Source organism: Passer montanus, unplaced genomic scaffold, assembly GCF_014805655.1.
Source record: "Passer montanus isolate IOZ18808 unplaced genomic scaffold, ASM1480565v1 scaffold11, whole genome shotgun sequence".
NCBI classification, from domain to species: domain Eukaryota; kingdom Metazoa; phylum Chordata; class Aves; order Passeriformes; family Passeridae; genus Passer; species Passer montanus.
In genome coordinates, this window is record NW_024357613.1 from 10707070 (window position 1) to 10727063 (window position 19994).

The following is a 19994-nucleotide window of genomic DNA, read 5'->3' on the forward strand; positions in this document are numbered from 1 at the left end:
GATGAGAGTGCATTGATGTGCTTAGGAGTCTGCCAGCAGTGTCCTGTCTTCCTCCCTCCCTCACCCACTTCTGTGGCACAAATCACTGCTCCTTATTCTTAATTTGCTGAGGTGGTTCCAGATCCATTTGTTACTGCTATAGGTGTGTTTGAGCAACCTCAAGCTGTTCCTTTCCTGACACCAAGGGTTGGGCAGCTTGCTTGAAGAGCCAGGCTGCATGTTGCCAGCAGAGGTGTGAAATTACTCAAACAATTGTATAGCTGGCCACCCTGTGCTGTAGGAATGGCATTCCCAAAGTAATCTTTGCACGTGTGCGTGTTGCACATTCAGGTACTGGGTTTTGCCTCTATTATATGGCAACTTGAGATGATGTTCCCTGCCTGTGACATTTTGTTCAGAGCTCTAGCAACCATGGCACAAATTGTTTCAGAGAGGTTATCCTTTAATTCCCAGGATTGTTAAGAGAATGATGTGGGGCTGAAGAGCAAGCCATCAATTTCCATGTAGCTCTCCCAAAATGGGGAGGAGAAAAAGGGGTCCTCTCTAAAACAAGAGATGAAGATACTGCAGTGATAATTGGCTAACCATGACCAAATAAACTGTCTGGGTGAAGTCACTACTTTGAGGGCAGACTTCAATCAAGGAGATGTGTTGTGGAGCCCAGAAAGTGGAAAAGACTGGATGTTTATTCACAGAGTTTCATTAGGAATCTGCATGACCTAGAGAACATCTGGGTGAAATCACATATCAGGTTCCTCTAGTAATGCTGAAAAACTCCACTGAAAGCTTTTGCTTCAGTGTGGGGAGCAGTAAGTGCTTACATGCTGAGAGAAGAGTTCATATGTGAAGAGCTCCCAGTTCAGAACCATGTGGGCTTAGTTATGGAGTGGGGATGAAAAGAGTGAACTTTATTCTATCCCTCAGTCTTTATTCCAGCCACATCCCAGGCTTTATTTTTCAGACAGATGTGGGTGCTTCCTTTAGTTGGCTGCTTAGCTTTCAGAAAGGGCTGAAGAGCCAGGGAGCCTGTGGTGTCCTAATCCCTGGTCACACTGGACCAGTGATTCTGAGAGAACAGTTCTTCTTTGTCCTCATGTCATAAGCAGGGGACAATGCAGAAGGGAGAGGAGTCTCTTTGGGAGGCTCTCTGGGATAGTGTGCAGGAGATCTCATTTGGGAAGCCCTACAGCAGCCCAGGGTTACTCAGTGAAGTCCTGCCTTTACAAGGGGCAGAGGGCAGCAGGGACCAGGGACCATCCATTTCCACCCATGTGCGCTGCTTGCTCAGCATGAGGCAGCACAGAGGGCAGGAGTTAGCCTTTTGAGATTTGATAATTAATTAGCTGTCATAATTACCTAATTGTGTGGAAATATACTGCAGCAAAAATGAGCCTGGAAGAGTGAAATTAGAAGCTTACAGGGGGCTGGTGGTGGTTTCCTAGAAAAAAGGTATGTGCATATGTGCAGGAGAGCATGGATGAGAGGAAGGACACACAAGGAGCAAACAGGCAGCTACAGGAGGCTGCCTGGGTGTGCTGCAGGCAGGCAGACATCTGGCTCTGAGACTGTGCTAGGAAAGGTTTGCTCCACTCCTGGTTTTGCTGCTGGTTTCCTCTGGGGAAGGTTTTCTGAACTTCTGCTGAGCAAGTTTCTCCCTGGGACTGCTGATAAGGATTTTTTTTTTTCCTCAGGGTATTTTGATTAGGACTGCTAGGCATTAAAAATGTGGTGAGGAAATTAATGCTCCGTGAGGTTGCACTGCACTATCCTGAACAAGCCAAGGGTAAACAGATTACACCAGTGCTTTGGTAGAGATTCTGTTTTAAAATTGATCTTTTGAAGGTTGTTACCAACACAAGAGCAGACTTTGCAGCCTCATTAAACAATACTGTATTAATACAGTGACTTAGGGCGTGTATCCTGCAAGATCTGCTGCTGTGGAAACCTCAGTAAAGGGTATCTTAAACCAGACAGTAGAAAATAAGTAACAGCAGCAGGAAGTTCTTGTATGAGTTGCTCTACCTGCTTTTAGCAGTTTGGCTGTTATTAAAACAGCAGGAGAGACTCACAACTGTCTGAAATGGACAGCTTTCTGTTCTTCACCTCCCTGCAAGCTGCATGGGAATCTTTCTCCATTGCTGAAATTGTTGCTTTGCCCTTCCTGTCCTGATGACTTCACAGACAGGGCCCTTTCCCCCTCCATATCAGAACACACAGTGTTTTCTGGGCTTCTATTCAAAAAGCACCTGATAAGATATCTGGGGGTGACATGCTTGACCTTCTGGAGAGTGGCCATGCAGGTTCTGCTGCAGGTCAGCTTTTATTGGGGTGGGATGGCCTGATGGGAATAAGCCTGGTGGACTCTGACCATCAGTTATCTCACAGGGCTGCTCAGTTCCCCTGGAATTTGGACCTAGTTGGTCTTAATTTGGCTCACAGAGTGCTGTCACTGCCAGAATTAATGTCACAAAACATCATTTGCTGGTGTATTGATTGTGTGGGAAGTAGGTGAGAGGCTTCTCTCTGCTTTGTTCGGGCATTCTGCTTTCCCACAGACAGATGCCATTCCAGAGCACATGGCCAAAGTTGTTTGGTGCCAGAAGTGGGGTGCTGGGGTTCAGCATGATGCCATGTGGGTGAAGGTGACCCCACCTTGTGATCTCCATCTTATTGGAGGTGCAGAAGGCAGTCACAACTGTCAGAGGAGGTGGCAGTCCTTGGAACACCACTGGTAAATCTTCTCCAGGATGTCCTTGCTTATTGCTTCCCTTCCTGGAGCCACCAAGACTCTTCTGCAATCTCCCTTTGTTAAGGCTTCCTGACAGAAGCAGCAAGTGCAGTGTAGGGTGTACCCATGTACAGAGCTGCAGGAACAGGGCTGCAGCTTGAGCTATTGGGACTTCACAGAAATATTTACCAGTTTGTGTTGCTCTTTTCACTCAGTTCTCTCAGGTCTCCACAGGTTGTGAAAAAATCAATCTGAGATATAATATTAGAGAGAAGACTTAAAGCTCAGTACTTACAGGCAGGTTCTGACAATCCTGCTAAAAATAGCAACAACAAAACAATAAGCCCTGAAATAATGAATTGTTGAGAAGGAAGTAGTCTGTCAATCTGTTAACCTACTTAAGGAACAGAAACTTCTGCACTACCTACTTTTCTTGGTATTCCTTTTCTTCAGCAAGTACTTCAGAGGTTTTATCTGCTAGAAAATTTGTAAAAGATATTGTACTACTAAACCAGTTAAAAAGAAATCTCAGCTCAGTCTAATATGATAAGTGAGTTTTCTGAGGAAAAAAATAAACAAGGGTAAGAGGAGGTAAGAGGTGGAGTTTTCCAAGAACTATTACTATCTAGAGAGTTGCATTCAATGTCTCCTCATCTGTATTTCAAAAGAATTCAAAAGAATTTCAAAAATATTTAGAAAATCACTAAAAAGATTAGTGACTTACTTTTCAAAGGAAGTTTTCATAAAGGGAAAGCTAATGCAATTAGACCTTTGAGGATATTGTAGGTAAATAACTTTCAGCAAGAGTCCAAACCCCTCCATGTTAAGTGACAGGCAGCCACCCTTTCTCTGTTCGTCTGCTGGTGCTTAGCAAAATACTGCAAGTCAGAGCCCCAGAAAAGAGGAGTAAACCAAAGCTGCTCTACCAAAATCTACTCTAACCATGCTGAGTTACCTCATCTGAGACTGCTTCACTGCTTAATATCCCTGCTCAGTGAAGAATGTTACATGGAAAGAAAGGCAACCAAGAAAAATACATGTGAAGGCTTTAACTTGCTGTGGTATGCGATACCTCCCCAGAATTTGATGGTCAGTCACCCCAGCTTTCCTGATTTTGCTAGGCTTGCAAATTTGAAAATGAGAAAAATTATTCTCCAGATTGATTTCTGGTAGATGTTCTCTTGACTAGGATGGCATCAGCAGCACACTGGGAATTATTTCTCAATGTCTGTTTAAATGGTGTCTTGTCAAACATTGCTCTTGTAAGATAAACTTCATGGAAGTTTTGTTTTCTTTCCTCTCTTCAGTAGCAATGATCTCCATACTGGTAGCAAAGAATTGCTGGATTACAGCAACACTGAGAGTTTGAAATTTCAGGAGGTCCTTTTAAACCCTGTGTTATTTCGTGGAGCCCTACAACCAATTATTTTATACTCTGCTCTGAAGATCTTGCAGGAGCTCTTGAAGGACTCTGGTTCTTGAGCTGCAGAAGCAACTCTTTCAGAGAAATACTGTACTCTATCCCCTGTCATTTCACTGCCTAATCTTCCATTCTTAAGTATACCTGTGGCTTCTGTCAGTGTTTCTGACCAGCTATCCCTGGTCTCAGAGAAGCCTGTTAAATGGCAGGAGTACCATACTGTTGTGCCCTTTGAAGGGCTGGAAGCTGGCAACACTGCAAGCAGTGAATGGGAAGAGGTCAGCCCAGCATTCTGAGTACCAGCAGTGTGTGGTCTGAATACAAATCCAAATCTTGGGCTAAAGGATGAGAATCCCATCCTCATCTCCAGATGTTAAAGCACTCAGCTGTGGGATTAGCCTGGTCCCCACTTCTGTGAGGCAGGTAGCAAATCAACAGGTTACCCAAGCTGCCTCCACAGCAGTGCCCTCTCAGGCAGCATTTGCTGACCCAAACACCTCATGGCCCTCACTAGGGGAGGCTGGAGTTGACCCCACGCCGCTGCCCGGCCATCAGTTGTCTTGTGTCACATGGAACACACTGCAGTGGAACCTGCTCATCTGAAGTGGGACAGTTTAGACCCAGGTTTGTTGACACAATGGTAGATCTTCACTGCCTGGGCTCATAGTTCCCCTTTTGCAGTCCTCTGCCATCTTGGTATAGTTGACACCTGGAAAAAGGAGGTGTTTTGAAGGCTTTAGCTGTGCCAGTAGACAGCGGGATGAGAAAATGCATCTTGGCTATCCCTTATACAAAGGTATTACACAAAACTTCTGTGCTCCTTAGATAGCCTCTGTCCAGGTGAGATCAGGACAGGAATAGGTCCCTAGTCTGTAGGACCACAAGTGGTGCCTGAAACACCCTGTAGACAATTGAGCCCGTATCACAGGTGGACACTCCTCAGCTCCTGTCCTGGAATGAATTTCTTCCTGAGTGTTTGTGAAGACAGACTCGCATGCTAAGGAAGATACTTGAAAACACAACATTAATGCCTTGGGCTCTTTTGTGTGAAGCCAAGTACCATTCTGCTTTTAAAAAAAAGTATTAATATGATTGAGCCCCCAGGCTGGATTGCTTGGTTGGGTCCTGGGAGACTTCCAAGGAGTCAGCAAGTTTGAGTAGCAGAGGCTTTCAGGATTTGAGGGCACTAAAGCAGCAGGTTTTGTTCTTACAGCTCTGGAGCCATTGACCAGCTGGTACAATGAGTTCCACCTTCCCATGCCCACTACATAATGGTTGCTTTTTCTTACGGATAATATATTTGTCCTTTAAGTTACTGTAATGTTAAAGTGACACTTGGGAAGTTCATTGCCTTTACTAACACTTGGCTAGGGTGAGATGATGTCTTAATTAAGCTATAAAGAAAGAATGAAGAAGCTAAGGTTACTCATAGAGTAAAGAAATTCCCAAGAGTTAACATTTTATATTTTAATGGGAATGAATACAGATCCTCGGTTCTTTCCTTTATTCCAGGTAAAAAAGAGAGGGGGGAGAGCAGCAGCAGTAACTAGTACAATAGATGAGCAGAACAGCAGTAACTGGCATATGATCCAAGCTGGCACTAACTAGTGAAGCTTGAAGGAATTAATTGGTTATATATGGGCCTTGCATGTGCTGAGTCAGTCGCTGTCCCTGTCTGCCTGCATCACTGCTCTGGCTTAACCTCTCAAAGCACCCACATTTCCACTGGCATCCTAATGCTAATAAGGGGGGGAAATGCCACAAAATCCTAATGAGGTTTCCTTTTTCCCCAGAGTGGATTGGCAGAGTTGGGGCAGTAGAGTCTGCAGTGGTGGTAGAAGGTGCTAGTTTATTTGTTGTGTGGTGGAAAACAAGCTTGTTCTGCTGGTGTAAAAATGCAGGGAAAGAGTAATTGTGCTGATAAGGGAGGATTTTGGAGTTCTGTGAGGTTAGCTTTGGCTGGAGTAACTCTGGGAAGGAGCAGGGACCCCACTTATATTTTTAATTTGAAATAGTTTGAACCAAAAAATCACAGTAATTAGAAAGAAACCTTTACAAGAAAGCATACTTGTTTTGGTTTTCTTTCATATTTTAGAAAAGATTGACTGTCTCAGGCACCTCAGGTAAGTTTCTCTCACCTCCCATAGATACTGTGAGATGCAGAATCTTTTCTGAGTCTTAAATCCACTCCTTCTGCAGCCAGAAGGAGGGAGAAGCCGTGCAGCATTGCCATCTGAAGGGAGCAGGACACTAGGTAATCCCAACCCATCATTTCAGGCAGCTCTGGGTGAGTCAGATGAATCCCACCCACTGCACAGTTGCAGGCTCTAGCAGAATGACTCACCACTCTGTTATGATAAATAGCAGCTGAGAGTCTTGCCCTGTGCAGATGTAAAACACTTTAGCCTCTCACTGCAGCAACACCCCGGTGCAGTTATTCACTGTGTCCGTGCCAAAAGCTTGGTGGGTTGGTATTTTTTTTTTTTCAGTTGACAGCTGATTTCGAAGAGGGAGACAGGCAATAAAAATGCTGTGAATGGTGAAGGAAATGAGTCTGACTCACTTCCACTTTCCCTTTCACATTTTTAATCCTGTGCAGTGCTGCCTGTGACAGGAGTGGGATTATGCTGGGATTACTGATAGCAGTCTCTGATCTGCTGTGTAGATGGTTTTATTTTCAATCCCTTTTTTTTAATGAATCTTTTTAAAATTATTTTTCCATTTCCTTTCAGCAGCTTCTACCTGACATATTTAAATTACTTCTCTTTCATTCCCATTCCAGCTGCAAGCACTTCTCCTCCTTGCAAGTAAATGTGTTTTGAAAGGGAGAGGTAGGGAGAAATAAAGTTAACATTGCTTTCCATTTTGGTCTTAAGAAAATAAGGAAAAACTGTGAACATGAAAGGGCTGGTTTTGCAGTGAAACTGTGGTGTCTTTCAGAGGAAGGCACTGCCTGTTTTCATTTTCAGACCCTGGTAGAAGCTTGAGAAAAAAGCAGGTGACACTGAGTTTATATTAACTATCCAAAGGCTGGAAGGGGAAATCAAACAGGTTTCATGCCATTAACTGGCAGTCTGTAAACAAGGTAGTTCACATCCCTGTGCCTAAGGTCAGCCTTTGTGTGTACAAGCAAGAATTTGGGATGGTTTGGGCAGTGTTTGGCATTCCTTGCTGCTTTAAATTGACCTGTCAAGTAGTGTGTTATGGGGCAGTGCCTGGACACGTGGGGCAGAGGGGCTCGAATGAACATTCAGGGCATGAAACCATCTGAAAGAATGTCGTAGGTCTTTGCATGGAACTTCACATACCCCAGGCTTGGCAATGCACAGAGCAGTGTTAGAAGGGTACAAAAAAACACCCAGAACACCCCTAAACAAGGTGAGGAGCTGGTTACTGCAGGTTCAGGTGCCTGGTGAGGGTCCATGGCTGGCAATGCCAGAGGCTACTGCTGTGTGTTGGTGTACGTGTGTCCTCAGCAAACTGTTCTGCTTGAACAACTCAGCTCTCTGAAGAAGATAACTTACAATCCATGTTGTTACTTTCTTTATTTCCAAATAATTAAGTGCACCATTTTGAGACAATGGATGTTTTAAATATCAAAGGAATGTTTTCAGCCCGTATCTTTTGTTTGCCTGGAACAACTTACCTTCTTTGATAACCTGTGTGCAGAATAGTCTCCTTGTTCCAGAGGTTAGATTGTACCAAACAGGGACAGAAACATAAATATTTACTGCCATCTTTTGGGCAGTATGGGTATGACTCAAAAAAAGAAGGCGTTGACCGAGTTACTCTGCATCTCCTTCAGCTTTGTCAGCTGGCTCTTATCTGACCACCAGATACAACAGTTGGCTGAAGAACATCAGTTTTTTAATAGTTATCAGTCCGAGGCTCTAAGTGAAGCAAGGTTTCTAAGGGAAGGTGCTTACCTTGATTTGAGCAAGCTGATGGATTTTGGCAAAAAAACCTAAAAGGCTTTGGGCACATCCACCATTCTTCAGCTTTTGACACAGTGTGTGTTCATTGCTTCAGACTGCTGGGAGCTTTGTGTTTTGCTCTGCTTTAATGCATAATTGCTAGGCTTCTTGAAGTCAAACCCTGACCTTTTCAAGAAATACAATTTCAGTGCTCTTTAGTCTCCAAGAATATTAGAGTGTCAACATACATAGGTTTCTTTCTAAATATATATATTTTAGCAAGATAGGATATGTTGCATCACACCCCTCTGACCCTTTCTTCTTACACAGTGTATTGCTTGGCTGGAATGCTGATTAGGTGACCTTTCCTAATTGCAATACATTATTTTTCATCCACTTGAGGTGTCAGGTTGTATTTTTAACCTCATACTTAATCAAACTTTGAGTCCTGCAGTATGAGGAGATATACATTTCCTGCTGTGGTAATAGTCCATTCCTTGAAACTAGTTTGAATATAATAGCAGCAAGGTACTTCACTCTTTCCAAAAGGCTGTGTCTCTTAGTGGACAAAACCTTCTTTTAATGCAATGAGATCATTTATTAAGGCTTTGTAGAAAGATGAAATTTTTATCTGGGATTCATATGTGTTTCTGATTTAAGTACGATTCTCATCTTATCCTTACCATCTGGACCTCCAAAATGTGCCACAAGGGAAGAACTTACTCAGTGTAAAACTTGGTTTGTTGTTTATTGAGGGGGTGGCAGCAAAGATAATCGTCCTTCCGCTCACTGTTGTTCAGCTTGCATTGAACAAGCAAAATATGACTCTTTGCTCTTGTCTTGTGTTTGTTTTAGGTGAAACTTCCTTTTCCTGTTGATCAAATCACAGATCTTCCAAGGAATGATTTCCAGATGATGATAAAGATGCACAAGCTAACCTCAGAGCAGCTCGAGTTCATCCACGACGTCCGCCGGCGCAGCAAGAACCGCATTGCAGCTCAGCGCTGCCGCAAGAGGAAACTGGACTGCATTCAGAACCTCGAATGTGAAATCCGCAAGTTGGTGAGTTCCGTGCCCTCGCCACAGCCCAGCCCACCCTCACCTGTTGTGAAGCCTGCAGGGCACCAACAGCAATTCCAGTCCAGACTTCAGTGGGTTCAGTCAGTTTGCACATTGATGAGCAGAATACACGGTAGAGAGCGCCGCCACATTTTAATGTAAGGGGGTGAGGTGACTGGAGCGAGGCCAAGTGGATGCTCAGAAAATTCCTCTCACTGTCCCTCATGGTATGGACACCTCAGGTGGGGTTTGTTGTGCTTCATTTTGCTTTGTTCTCTGCTCAAGCTGTGAGAAACATCATGTGAAAGAGGCAGGGAACTGTTGGAAGAAGCTGAGTTACCACCACCTCACAAATGGCAGAAAGCCACGTGGCTTTGGGTTACTCACTTTCTGCCTGTGCCTGTCTGCTTCCCGTCTGTAACAAGGAGGTGACACTGACCTCACAAGCTGGTTGGGAGGCTTAAATCATCAAGGCTTGTGAAGACTTCAGATGCTGTGCTGCTGAAGCCCTGGGGGGAAAAAAAAAAAGAAAAATCAAAACATTGTTAGAGTAGTGCTCCACTGAGGCAAAACAAACAACACAACAATGATAAACAAAATAGTGAGCAACTGCTTCCTGCCCTGAGTATAATGCACAGTGTGTATAGGGTGAGTCAGAGGTTCTGCAAGTGAAAGAGTGGATGGATCCTCATCAGGTTGTCAGAAGAAGCAAGTGCAGTCTTAGCTGCACATGCCTGTCGCTCTGCACTGAGCTGGTGATGGGGAGGAGTTCCTGTCTCTCACTCTCCAGAGCCTCAGGAGCAGCACTCTGAGGGCTGGACTAGCAGCAGGGGGTGATTCAGCCTTATACCTGTAGCCTTCACTTGAAAATTAGTTTGAGTGAATTGATTTCGTGCAATCCTCTAATGTTGCCATTATTGTCTGATACGGTAAACTGTAGACAGACAAAATAAAAATTTTAAGTCCTCCCCCCAGCACAAACACTCATCTCAGGGGAATGAATGAAAGGCATATGAGTGGCCTTGTGGCCTTGATCCCTGCTCAATTTGAGGAATTAAAAACCATTTGAGGTGCAGGATTCTTCCCCAAAAAAAGTTGACATTTCTATTTAGCAAAGGGGACTTGAATATGTGGCAATATGCAGTGAGTGAGCCAAGTAGGGAAGGCAGCCCACGGGACCTGTTTGCAAACAGTGAAGGACTGGTGGGTGAAGTGATGGCTGGGTGCCTTCTTGGGCACAGTGAAGACAAAATAATGGAGTTTTTGGTTGCTGGAGAACTAAGTAGGAGTGTCAGCAGAACCTTGGACTTCCAGAATGCAGACTTTGGCCTGTTTAGGAGACTGGTTGGGAAAATCCCTTAGAAGGCAGTACTGAAGGACAGAGGAGTCCAGGAAGGTTGGACCTTCTTCAAGAAGTAAATCTTGCAGGCACAAGAGCAGGTCAATCCCATGTGCCAAAATATGAGACACTGGAGAAGACCCGTCTGGCTGAACAGAGAGTTTTGCCTGGAACTCAAGGGAAAAATTGAGTTTATTATCTTTGGAAGAAGGGGCACCTACTGGGGAGGACTACAAGCATGTTGTGAAGTTATGCAGGGAGAAAATTAGAAGGGTAAAAGTCCAACTAGAACTTAATCAAGCTACTGCTGTAAATGACAATAAAAAAACGTTTTTTTAAACAGACAAGCAACAAAAGGAAGGCCAAGGAGAATCTCCATTCTTTATTAAATGCAGTAAAAACACAGCAACAGAGAAGGAGGAAAAGGCTGAGGTACTTAATGCCTTCTTTGCCTCAGTCTTACTCAGTAGTAAGACTGATTGTTCTCCCCTCTGAGCTGGAAGACAGGGACAGGGAAAATAATAAACACACAACACATGACCACTGGAAATTCCTTTGTTATCTTCTGTCCACTTTGTGATCAACAGTTTCTAGTCTCATGAATTACATAATGGTGCTGTGGTTTAAGGGGTTTTCACTAGGCTGGGTCTTTTTTATGAAAGACCCCTTTTCCCCCTGTAGTTACTTACTGTAAGTCACCCATCTTCTTGACACAGATGGTTTCACAGCAGACAGTGAGTGAAATGGTTGTATCCTCAGAGTTTGATAGGTAATTTTTTTTGCCTGCTTTCTCTCATTCATCTACCCACTCACATTCCCTTTTTTCCCTGCAAACTCGCAGCATATTCTCCTCCATAATTCATCATCTCAAGATGTACTTGAGCATCTGTTTATTTTTTTATTATTTTTATGCTTTCTTGATAGATTTATCAATATTTTACCAGTTAGTTCTTTTCATGTGCACTGCTCTCTTTCGCATTCACACAGCTGTATGCTTCCAGTGTGGGCTCTGGACCCGGGGCAATACTACTATCAGCTGTCAACAACCACCCATAGCTGGATTATCTGAGTTGTGGAGCTTTCACACCTCAGATGCTGAGACATCTTGGTTTTAGCAGTGTTACTAGGTGAGATATACGTGGCTGCGCTGCTTTTGGGGCCAGCTCAGCTCTGGAAATAGTTCCGGTACTCTACAAAATCTCATCTTCTCTCTTGAGCTGTATGCCCACTTGCCTGAGACAGAAGGAGTTGCAGCAGGACCATCCCAGTCAGTCTACACTGAGTCAACACTGTTTTTTAGAGGTGAAATCCTAGGCTGGGTTCATAAAAATATCTGTATTAGATCAAGCCCAAACCAGAACAGAAGAAAACAAACCATGGTGCAGGCACAGAGCACACTTAGATCCTCTCTCTTCTGAATAAACTCACCTCTCTCAGTGAGTTCTGCTGAGCTCTGCTCCAGGGGGTGCAGCCAACCTAAGCAGCCAACCTGACAGTTCAAGGGTGAGCCAAACAGCAGCAGCTTATCCTCACTTCAGGAATTAACCCATTGTTTTCTTGATTAGATGGGAACTGCCACTTTTCCCTCAGAATGTTTTGTTCGGAGTCCTTTTATATAATCTGTCGGGCAACCTTAGTTTATAAAGGGAACAGTTCTGTGGGAATAACTTGGGATTCTATCCTCTTCCAGTTCAAATGTTTTTCTCCAGATGTTTCCCAAACTACTGTCCACACAGGCCGTGGTGGTCAAATACTTGATGTCTTTGACTTTTCCTCTGGCCATGTGAAAACAGGAGTGACACATTGGTATTCTTGGCTACTGCTGCATATGTGCCCAAAGTGAGCAGGCAGTAGATGTCCCTTCCTCAGCCTAAGATGCCTTCTTTCTTTTTCAGGTGTGTGAGAAAGAGAAATTGCTCTCAGAAAGGAACCAGCTGAAAGCGAGCATGGGAGAATTGCTAGACAACTTCTCGTGTCTTTCCCAAGAAGTGTGTAGAGACATGCAGAGCCCGGAACAGATCCAAGCCCTCCACCGATACTGCCCCGTTCTCAGACCCATGGATCTACAGCCGGTCACCACCATCAGCCCCGCCCCAGCTGGTGTGGAGCAGAGCCTGGTGACCTCCCAGTGCGTCGGGGAGAGCATGCAGTGCTGCTCGGAGCAAGGCTCTGTGCAGCTGGGGGCACCCTGGCTGCCCAACAACATCTCGGAAAATTGTTCGGCAGGTGCGGGATTGGATGGAGCCGACGCAGGTACTTACCCCGAGAGAGAGCTTCCACCAGAGCAGAGCAGCCAAACAGTCACGGTAGACTTCTGTCAGGAAATGACTGATAAATGTACAACAGATGAGCAACCTAGGAAAGATTACACCTAGTGACTCGTAACCTTAACGTTACACCTGGTCAGGTGTTCTTCAGTCAGCCAGTGGCAGTGTTCATTTGTTGTCTAGAAGAACGTATTTGGTGCACACTACAGTGGTCTTAGCAGCAATACTGTTTTTAAGTATTCCCTCCTCTCTACAAGCAGGAGTTCTCTTCACAATGGTGCTATCCCTTGCTCAGGCAGGGAACGAAGCAGTGGCAACACTGTCTGTTTTTGTATGTTGATTTCAATCTTAACAGGGATGGACATAACACCTCTGAGGACCCAACCGCAGCTTTTTTCTCAGTGGCCCATGTCACAAAACCCTAACTCAGGAATTTCCTCTGAATGTTCAATTTTTCATTGAAGACAGCTTCTTTACACATCAAAGTTTTATAGCTAAACTGTACATATTATATATAATATATATAAAATATATATATCCATATGCAAGAGTCCCTGCATGCCTCAATTTTCTCATCCTACAAACTGGAAGCTTTCATTTCTATTGTACAAACAAGTTCCAACATTCCTTTTTGTCTTTGATGCTAGAACTAGTTTGGTAACTTGTTACACGATAATTTTTTCCTCAGTTCGCAGTTCAGCAATAGCATTCAATTTGTACTTATTTATAAAATGTCGGAAACTTATTTGAGATTTTATTATAGACAATTTTTTTTGGCACAGCCATTTCGTGCCACTTGAGCAATGTGGAGTTATTTTATTTTCTTGCAGATACTGTACAGTAATGGTCAACTTTGCCACTTGCACTGAGTTTCTGGTCAAACCTCTTTTCATAAATGAAGTCATGACTTCAGAATAACTTGAGTATATGGTTTTCTTTGCTTTATGGCTTAAAGGAAATAGAAAATTTTTATCTAATAGACAAACACTCAGGAGCTCATTATGTAGTAAAAACAGTCTTGCCAAATACTGAATTCACTATACAATTTTTAAAGAGAATCTGCTTGAATTATTTTTATATTTAGACTTCTTTCTGTTTCACAAACCAAGTTTAAGTGCTGTTAATGATGCTTTTGGAGTCTTATAGGGGAAAGTATATTTCACTCTGTAGAGAAAAGTGTATTTGACAACTGGATCAATTCATCAAATGTTCCACGAAGTAAAGCAAACAGAGATCACGTCAATATACCTGGGGGCTTTTTCTCCAGCCCCACTCTGCATCCTTTACTCATGGAAGCAACTGCTGCTCCGGCTAGTCCCCAGAGCCTGACCTCAGCTGTCCTCAGACGTTACCTGTTCTCCCCACCAGACCCAAGTTGCAGAGGTGGGTCTGGTGAAGTCAGTGGCCCTGCCTAGGTAGGCAGAGTTGCAGGATCATACCCCTAGTTGTTGACTTTGGCTTCCTTACGGAAGTCCAGCTAGCACTATATCCTCTAAGAGCAAAACATACGTTTGCCAACACCCAATTTGGTCACTTACCCATCAAATTGTTGTGTTCCGGGATCCTCACATCCTGCAGCATTGCCCTCAGCACAAACTGCAGCTAAAAGAGCGCTGTCTCAAAGGAGACTACTCAGTGAATTGGCTTAGTTGTAACTGTATTGGACTTGTATCTTAATGTTGACTCATGTTATGACTGTGTGAGACAGCAGCTTTCCAAGCATAACATCTGTATGTACAGTGTAGACAGAAGAACAACCTCCTAATGCTTTTTTTAATAATTATTACTATTCTAAGTGTACTGAGTTTTTATTTTGTGGTTCTTTGCCCTACGTGTGCCAGGTTGTGTGGCTTTATCGACGACAACTGTCATGTGCTTTATTGGCTGATATTGTTTGTTCTCACTGAGAAAAAAATGACCAGCTGTTCACACCTGTTAAAAAAAAAAAGTGTGGGGAAGCAGCTTCTCAGAAGCACTAAGTGATAATGTGTTCTTCTGTGCTAACGTTTACACTAGAGGTGTGCGCTGGTGGTTTTTTGAGGCACTCAAGTAGATCAGCATCTTGAACCCTGGAGGAGGAATCAGCTCCCTCTCTCCACTTTCTTCCATCTTCAGACTGTGCTCATGGACTGTCGCCCACTCGCCACAAAGTCTTGCTTTTATCCTCCTCATGCAAACTATTGTAATTGTAGCCAAGCTACTGAGGAGGAACTGCATATAGCATGTGCCATGTTTGTTGAAAATACTTTTTTCCCCCGCATGTACAAAGAAAAACTAGTATATAATGTAGGAGAATATTTATGTTTAGGTATTAATCATTACTGTACAAAATCCTTACCTTTAAATGTTCAAAAATATACAAATGCCATAAACTCCTAGTTCACACGGTTGAAAAAGGGGGAGGAGTTGTCCTTTCTTTTTAAAAGAGCTTAACCTAAAAATATCTGAACCCCCTCCCAACCATCCTTTGCAGGTAACTTCACTAAGAAGCTCTTTGGTGGGGGGGTGGGATTTGATTTTCCTTTGAATTTGTTGACGTTGCAAAGCAGTTCTGTGCTTCGCAGAGAAGTTTTGTTTCTATGAGACCATGGTGAAAGCTAGAATTTAAAACTAAATGTGAATCACATTATAGAGTCATAGCTACTTGGGGGGGTTAGGGGCGGGTGGGAGGGAAGGGTCAACTGACACAGTATTTTAAAGATGTTTTTCTGTTGCCTTTTTTATTTTTAAGTGACCTCCTATATATATATGAATAGATAGAATGTTTTATGAGTATAAAACCAAGTTTTAACTTGCTTCCTGACATGAAGATTTACTCTACTAACAACTCATGTGCAACTGGTACTCTTGACCTCATTCCAACGGTTTAAAAAACCCACCCACACAACCCATTGCGCTGCAGCTCTTAGGTTTGACCTGGCCTCATACTGGTGCTGGGTCCCTTGATTTCCTCTACCTTGGGAACTGATATTTAAAACCACTGCTCAAATAAGTGTCTCTTCCTCAACCTTTCTCTTGTCTCTCTCTTTCCCTCCCCTGCAAGCTTTTCTGGATGTTTGATTTCATTCTTTCCCATTAGAAGTGGCTGATTTTGTGTCATTGCTTCCTATATTTACATGTATCATGGTTTTTCAGTGGGGTTTTTTTGGTGGTGGTGGTGGTTGTTTTTTGTTTCTATTTTGTTTTGAGGTTTTTTTGCTATTTTGAACCATGTGGCTTTCAAAGCAGTTACTGGGCTAATGTTTAAAGGAAGATACTGGGAGAATTAGTTTCAGACTTGGACGTCAGTTTACATACCCAACCGTTCTTGTCTCACGAGGTCAAACCAAATGACCACAAAACATCATTGGAAAGATGATGATGATTTTTTTTTTTTTGAAAAAAAAATAAATCTGACTGCAGAATTCTAAGAGCTTGGCCAGTGGTCACTGTGATCTTAAGAATCTCTTTGCATTTGTCAAAGAGGATACATGCAGCATCTCTCCTGCTGGGCGTTGCTTGGGAATGGCATAGTGAGACCCCATCTCCCCTCTGAGCACTGCTCTGCTCCCATGGGCATGTGAGTCCTTGGAGCTCTGTCCAGTCTGTATCTAGTCCTCCTTTTCCTCTGCCATTGCTGTACTTGTATTGCCAGGAAACCTCATTTCATTTAGGCTTGTTATGCTTTGTCAGGTGAGTACTACACTATATAATGTGTTTGTTTCTCTGCGTTCTCTGGGGGTGCCTTGAACACAATTAAAGCTCATTGCAAGCTGATTCTGGAACAAAAAGGTAGTGAAAAAATAAATTAAAAAAGAAAAAAAGAGTGAAAACAAAACAGAAAACAAGTAAAACAAAAGCAAAAATGTTGGCTGTATTATCAGGAGATCCCAGTATTTATATCACTGACTTCCTAACGTGATGACTCAGGCGTCAAGAGTTTGATGCTGCAGTATAAAACTATTCTTTTATATATTGTACAAGTAATTTATTAAATGTCTTTCTAAGGGTATATGCTGCTTTTAAGATGCACTATATTTTTGGATCTAATCCCTGTATTATTTTTTTTCCCAAGGAAGTAAAATGTGCTGCAAAAGCAAGCCACAGTGATTAGTATGCTAACTGCTACTTCTCTTTAAAAAGCAGAGTGGGAATGAGATACGTAACTTTGCTAAGTGGATTAACTCCTGCCAGAGAAATGATTAATGCTGATACTGTGGTTGTTAATCTGGAGTGTGACACTTCATCATGTCTGTATCCTAAAGAGTGCTTAAATAGAAGTTAAAATGCCTAGATATATAGTTAATTTTTTAATATGTGACTTCATGATTGCCTAGTAAATAAAACAAATCTGCATGCTGGAATCACTATAATCCTGTAATAAAATGAAAACTGATCTACTAGGAGAAAGTATGGTGAAGCATTGCAATTCCAGAATGAACACCACATCCTCATCTGTGTCTTGTAATCCATGCTGTGGTGGTGAAGAGAGAGCAAGGGCTGCGTTCGCAGAATAGGAGACCCATAGTGAATTCTGTAGTGAGACAAAGTGGACATTTGCCAGGTTTCCACAGGCTCACATTTTGCTCCACTTCACATCCTCTACTATTGCAACAAGGAGTGCTGCTTCCACCTTTTTTTTCCCTGATCTGAGATGCTTTTGAAGGTACCTCTGGGTGAATGTTGTAGCCCATGGCTACAGCATTTTAAAAGTCTCTATTTTAGGGCTTCCTTGAGAAGTTTTAGCTCAGTATGAGCAGCGGCTTTGCATAAGGAGGGGATCTGCTAAGTATGGAGCAGTTTTATTTTTATCAGAAGTGAGGTGAAACGCAAACTATTAACATAAAGAATTTCTGCTCTCTTTCCTGTTAAAAATTTTCACAGCAGATTTTGACTTCATTTCAGTTTTGTCTCTGCCAACACAGTCCAAGTTAATTTTGCATCCATATATAAAATACATGTATGTATGTATGTATGTATACATACATCTATAATTCTAGTCAGAGTGTGTGTTTGTGTATTTTCCTGTTTATAATACATATATGTATATTTATAATACTCCCTGGAGTATTTTATGACTCAGGCATCAGGTCTGATGCTGTAGAATACAATATATGTGTATATGCATATGTTCAAATACTGTGTGTATATTTAAAAGATCTATTGTTGGTGGTCTGTAGAATAATTATTCCCTTTACTCTCAAAATTTTAATGGCATTACTTGCAAAGTTTAAGTGTATAGTATTTTCCTACACTCCACCAAGATAGGTATTATTTATATCGAAGTCAATTATTGATGAGCATTTTAAGGTATTACATTAATAATATTGCCATTTTTGCAAACAGAATCACTTTTTGGCAGGAAGGAATGCTAAAAATATCTTTTTATAAGCTCATTACCCCAACCAAACGACTGCTAAAAAGCCAGTTATATGACTCCTGTTCTTGTGCAAACTTAAACGACTGTGGGCAGAGCCCTTGCCATAACTGACAGTCACTGTGTGGTTCATGCAGTGCCACTGTTGTCCCTTTTGGCTAATTAAGGGCATGCAGAAAGAAACTAACATCCCAAAATAGAAATGGAAACTGGCAGTGTTTGATTTCATTGATTGCTTAGAAGCAGAGATGGTCCCAGGCTACGAACCCAAACGACCCCATCAGCTCTGGAGGGAGCCGGGCGGGGGCTGCAGTGGATGGTGGGCTGATCCCAGCAGCCAGAGGAGCCCATGCTCTGGGATGTGGGCAGAGGAGGGAGCAGTTGCCCCGTGCTGGGGGTTGTGGCTGGCACCCCCTGCCCAGGCCGGCAGCCTCCTGCAGCTGGGATGTAGCCACAAGGAATGTGCATGGTTTCAGTCCTGCTCTCACTGCTGCGTTTGCTCTGCCTGAAGCTCTCTGGATCCCTCAGACCAGCAGGAATGATACTAAACACTTTGGTGATATTCGGTGCGTGGTTGTTTACTCCAAGTTGCAAGCATCACCTTTGATTTCAAGGTGAGGATGCCCTAAGAGTTTGTTCCAGAACCAGTTGGTTACAAGTGCACCTCTTATATATGCCTTACAAACTTCAGAGGCCATATTCAAAACAGGGTTTTATCAGTGTATGCAAGGGGTGCAACCCCTCTTCTCTTCCTCCCCAGGTCAAACAGTATGGACAGTTTTCACACATATCTACCTGTATAACCCTCTGTACCTCTCATAACTGGTCAATGACTGTAACAGGTTACATCAGGTGTTTTTTCTACATACTTTTTACACAAATTCTATGCGATTAATGTAACTTAATTCAATGCATCATTTTATTGTACTAGTTCTTAAGCTTGTCTTTATTTTTTTTTCTAGGTGACTGTGGTTTCTTGTGATTTTTATTGTATAAATAAATGAGGTGGCTGTTGATGCTTACTCTCTGTTACTAAGAATTTTTACCTTTTTGGAAGAAAGCATTGCTATGAACTAATGAATTTAAAATGTCATTTACTCATTGTAAATACAGTATTGTGCAAAAAAACAAAAATGAAAAAAAACCACCCAACCCTTTTCATTCATTTGAATTGCTAGTGTTAACTGAATTTTGTCTAGACACCATTTCTGTTGATGAAATAAAGACATATCATTATGTATTGTAAATTGTCTCATCATGACTCTGAAATTGATGTTGCAGGGCTCGGTTAGCACGCGGGTTGTAGGTGAGATACAGGAGGGTGGGTTAGAAGCAGTTGCTACTGCCCGGTGAATCTCTGCACTAATGAAGAGACTTCTACTCACGTGGTCCCACTGCTAATTCACTAGCAGTCTTTGATCCAGGGATCCAAGTTACCTTTGATCTGCAGGAACAGCCCAGGGTGTTCCGTTGCCAACATGAAATAAGTTTTTTTGGAAGATCAAATAAGCTGTATCTATACTTGTTCCCTTAGTGCATGACTTAAGGCAGTTCTGCTCAGTCTTTGTTTCGGTCTTCTAAAGCACCGGTGTACTTGCTGGAAGGTAAGGGAAGAGGCTGAGGGTTGTTTCCCCTTTAAGGAAAACCTGAGAGGAACAGAGAGGTTTGTGTACAAACAAAACATAGCCTAAAAATCTCTATAGTATTCCTTCCTGAAAGAGGAAACTTGTGCTATGGACCATTAGTAGGAAAGCAAGGAAGGAAAGAAGAAATTACAACAGCTTTAGATGCTACTTGCCACAAGCAGGACGTGGGGTCCTGTGGGGAGATGTTTGTGCTGTGGGAGTCCCACATCTGCCACCTCTCTCTCTCCTTGTGTTGGATGCAAGCTGGGAGCCTGCCCAGGAGCAC

The 19994-nt window shown here is 42.8% G+C and overlaps 1 protein-coding gene across 3 annotated transcripts in view; it reads left to right on the plus strand.

Annotated features, from left to right (window-relative positions):
- BACH2 (BTB domain and CNC homolog 2) overlaps positions 1–19330 on the plus strand; it is a 188670-nt gene extending 169340 nt beyond the window's left edge. For all 3 annotated transcript variants that reach the window (XM_039726943.1, XM_039726949.1, XM_039726958.1), the window contains 2 exons: positions 8918–9124; positions 12356–19330. In XM_039726943.1, coding sequence (XP_039582877.1) covers positions 8918–9124; positions 12356–12835 — 687 coding nt within the window. In that variant the 3' untranslated portion in view covers positions 12836–19330. The remainder of the gene's footprint in view (positions 1–8917; positions 9125–12355) is intronic.
- Positions 19331–19994: the final 664 nt, after the last annotated feature.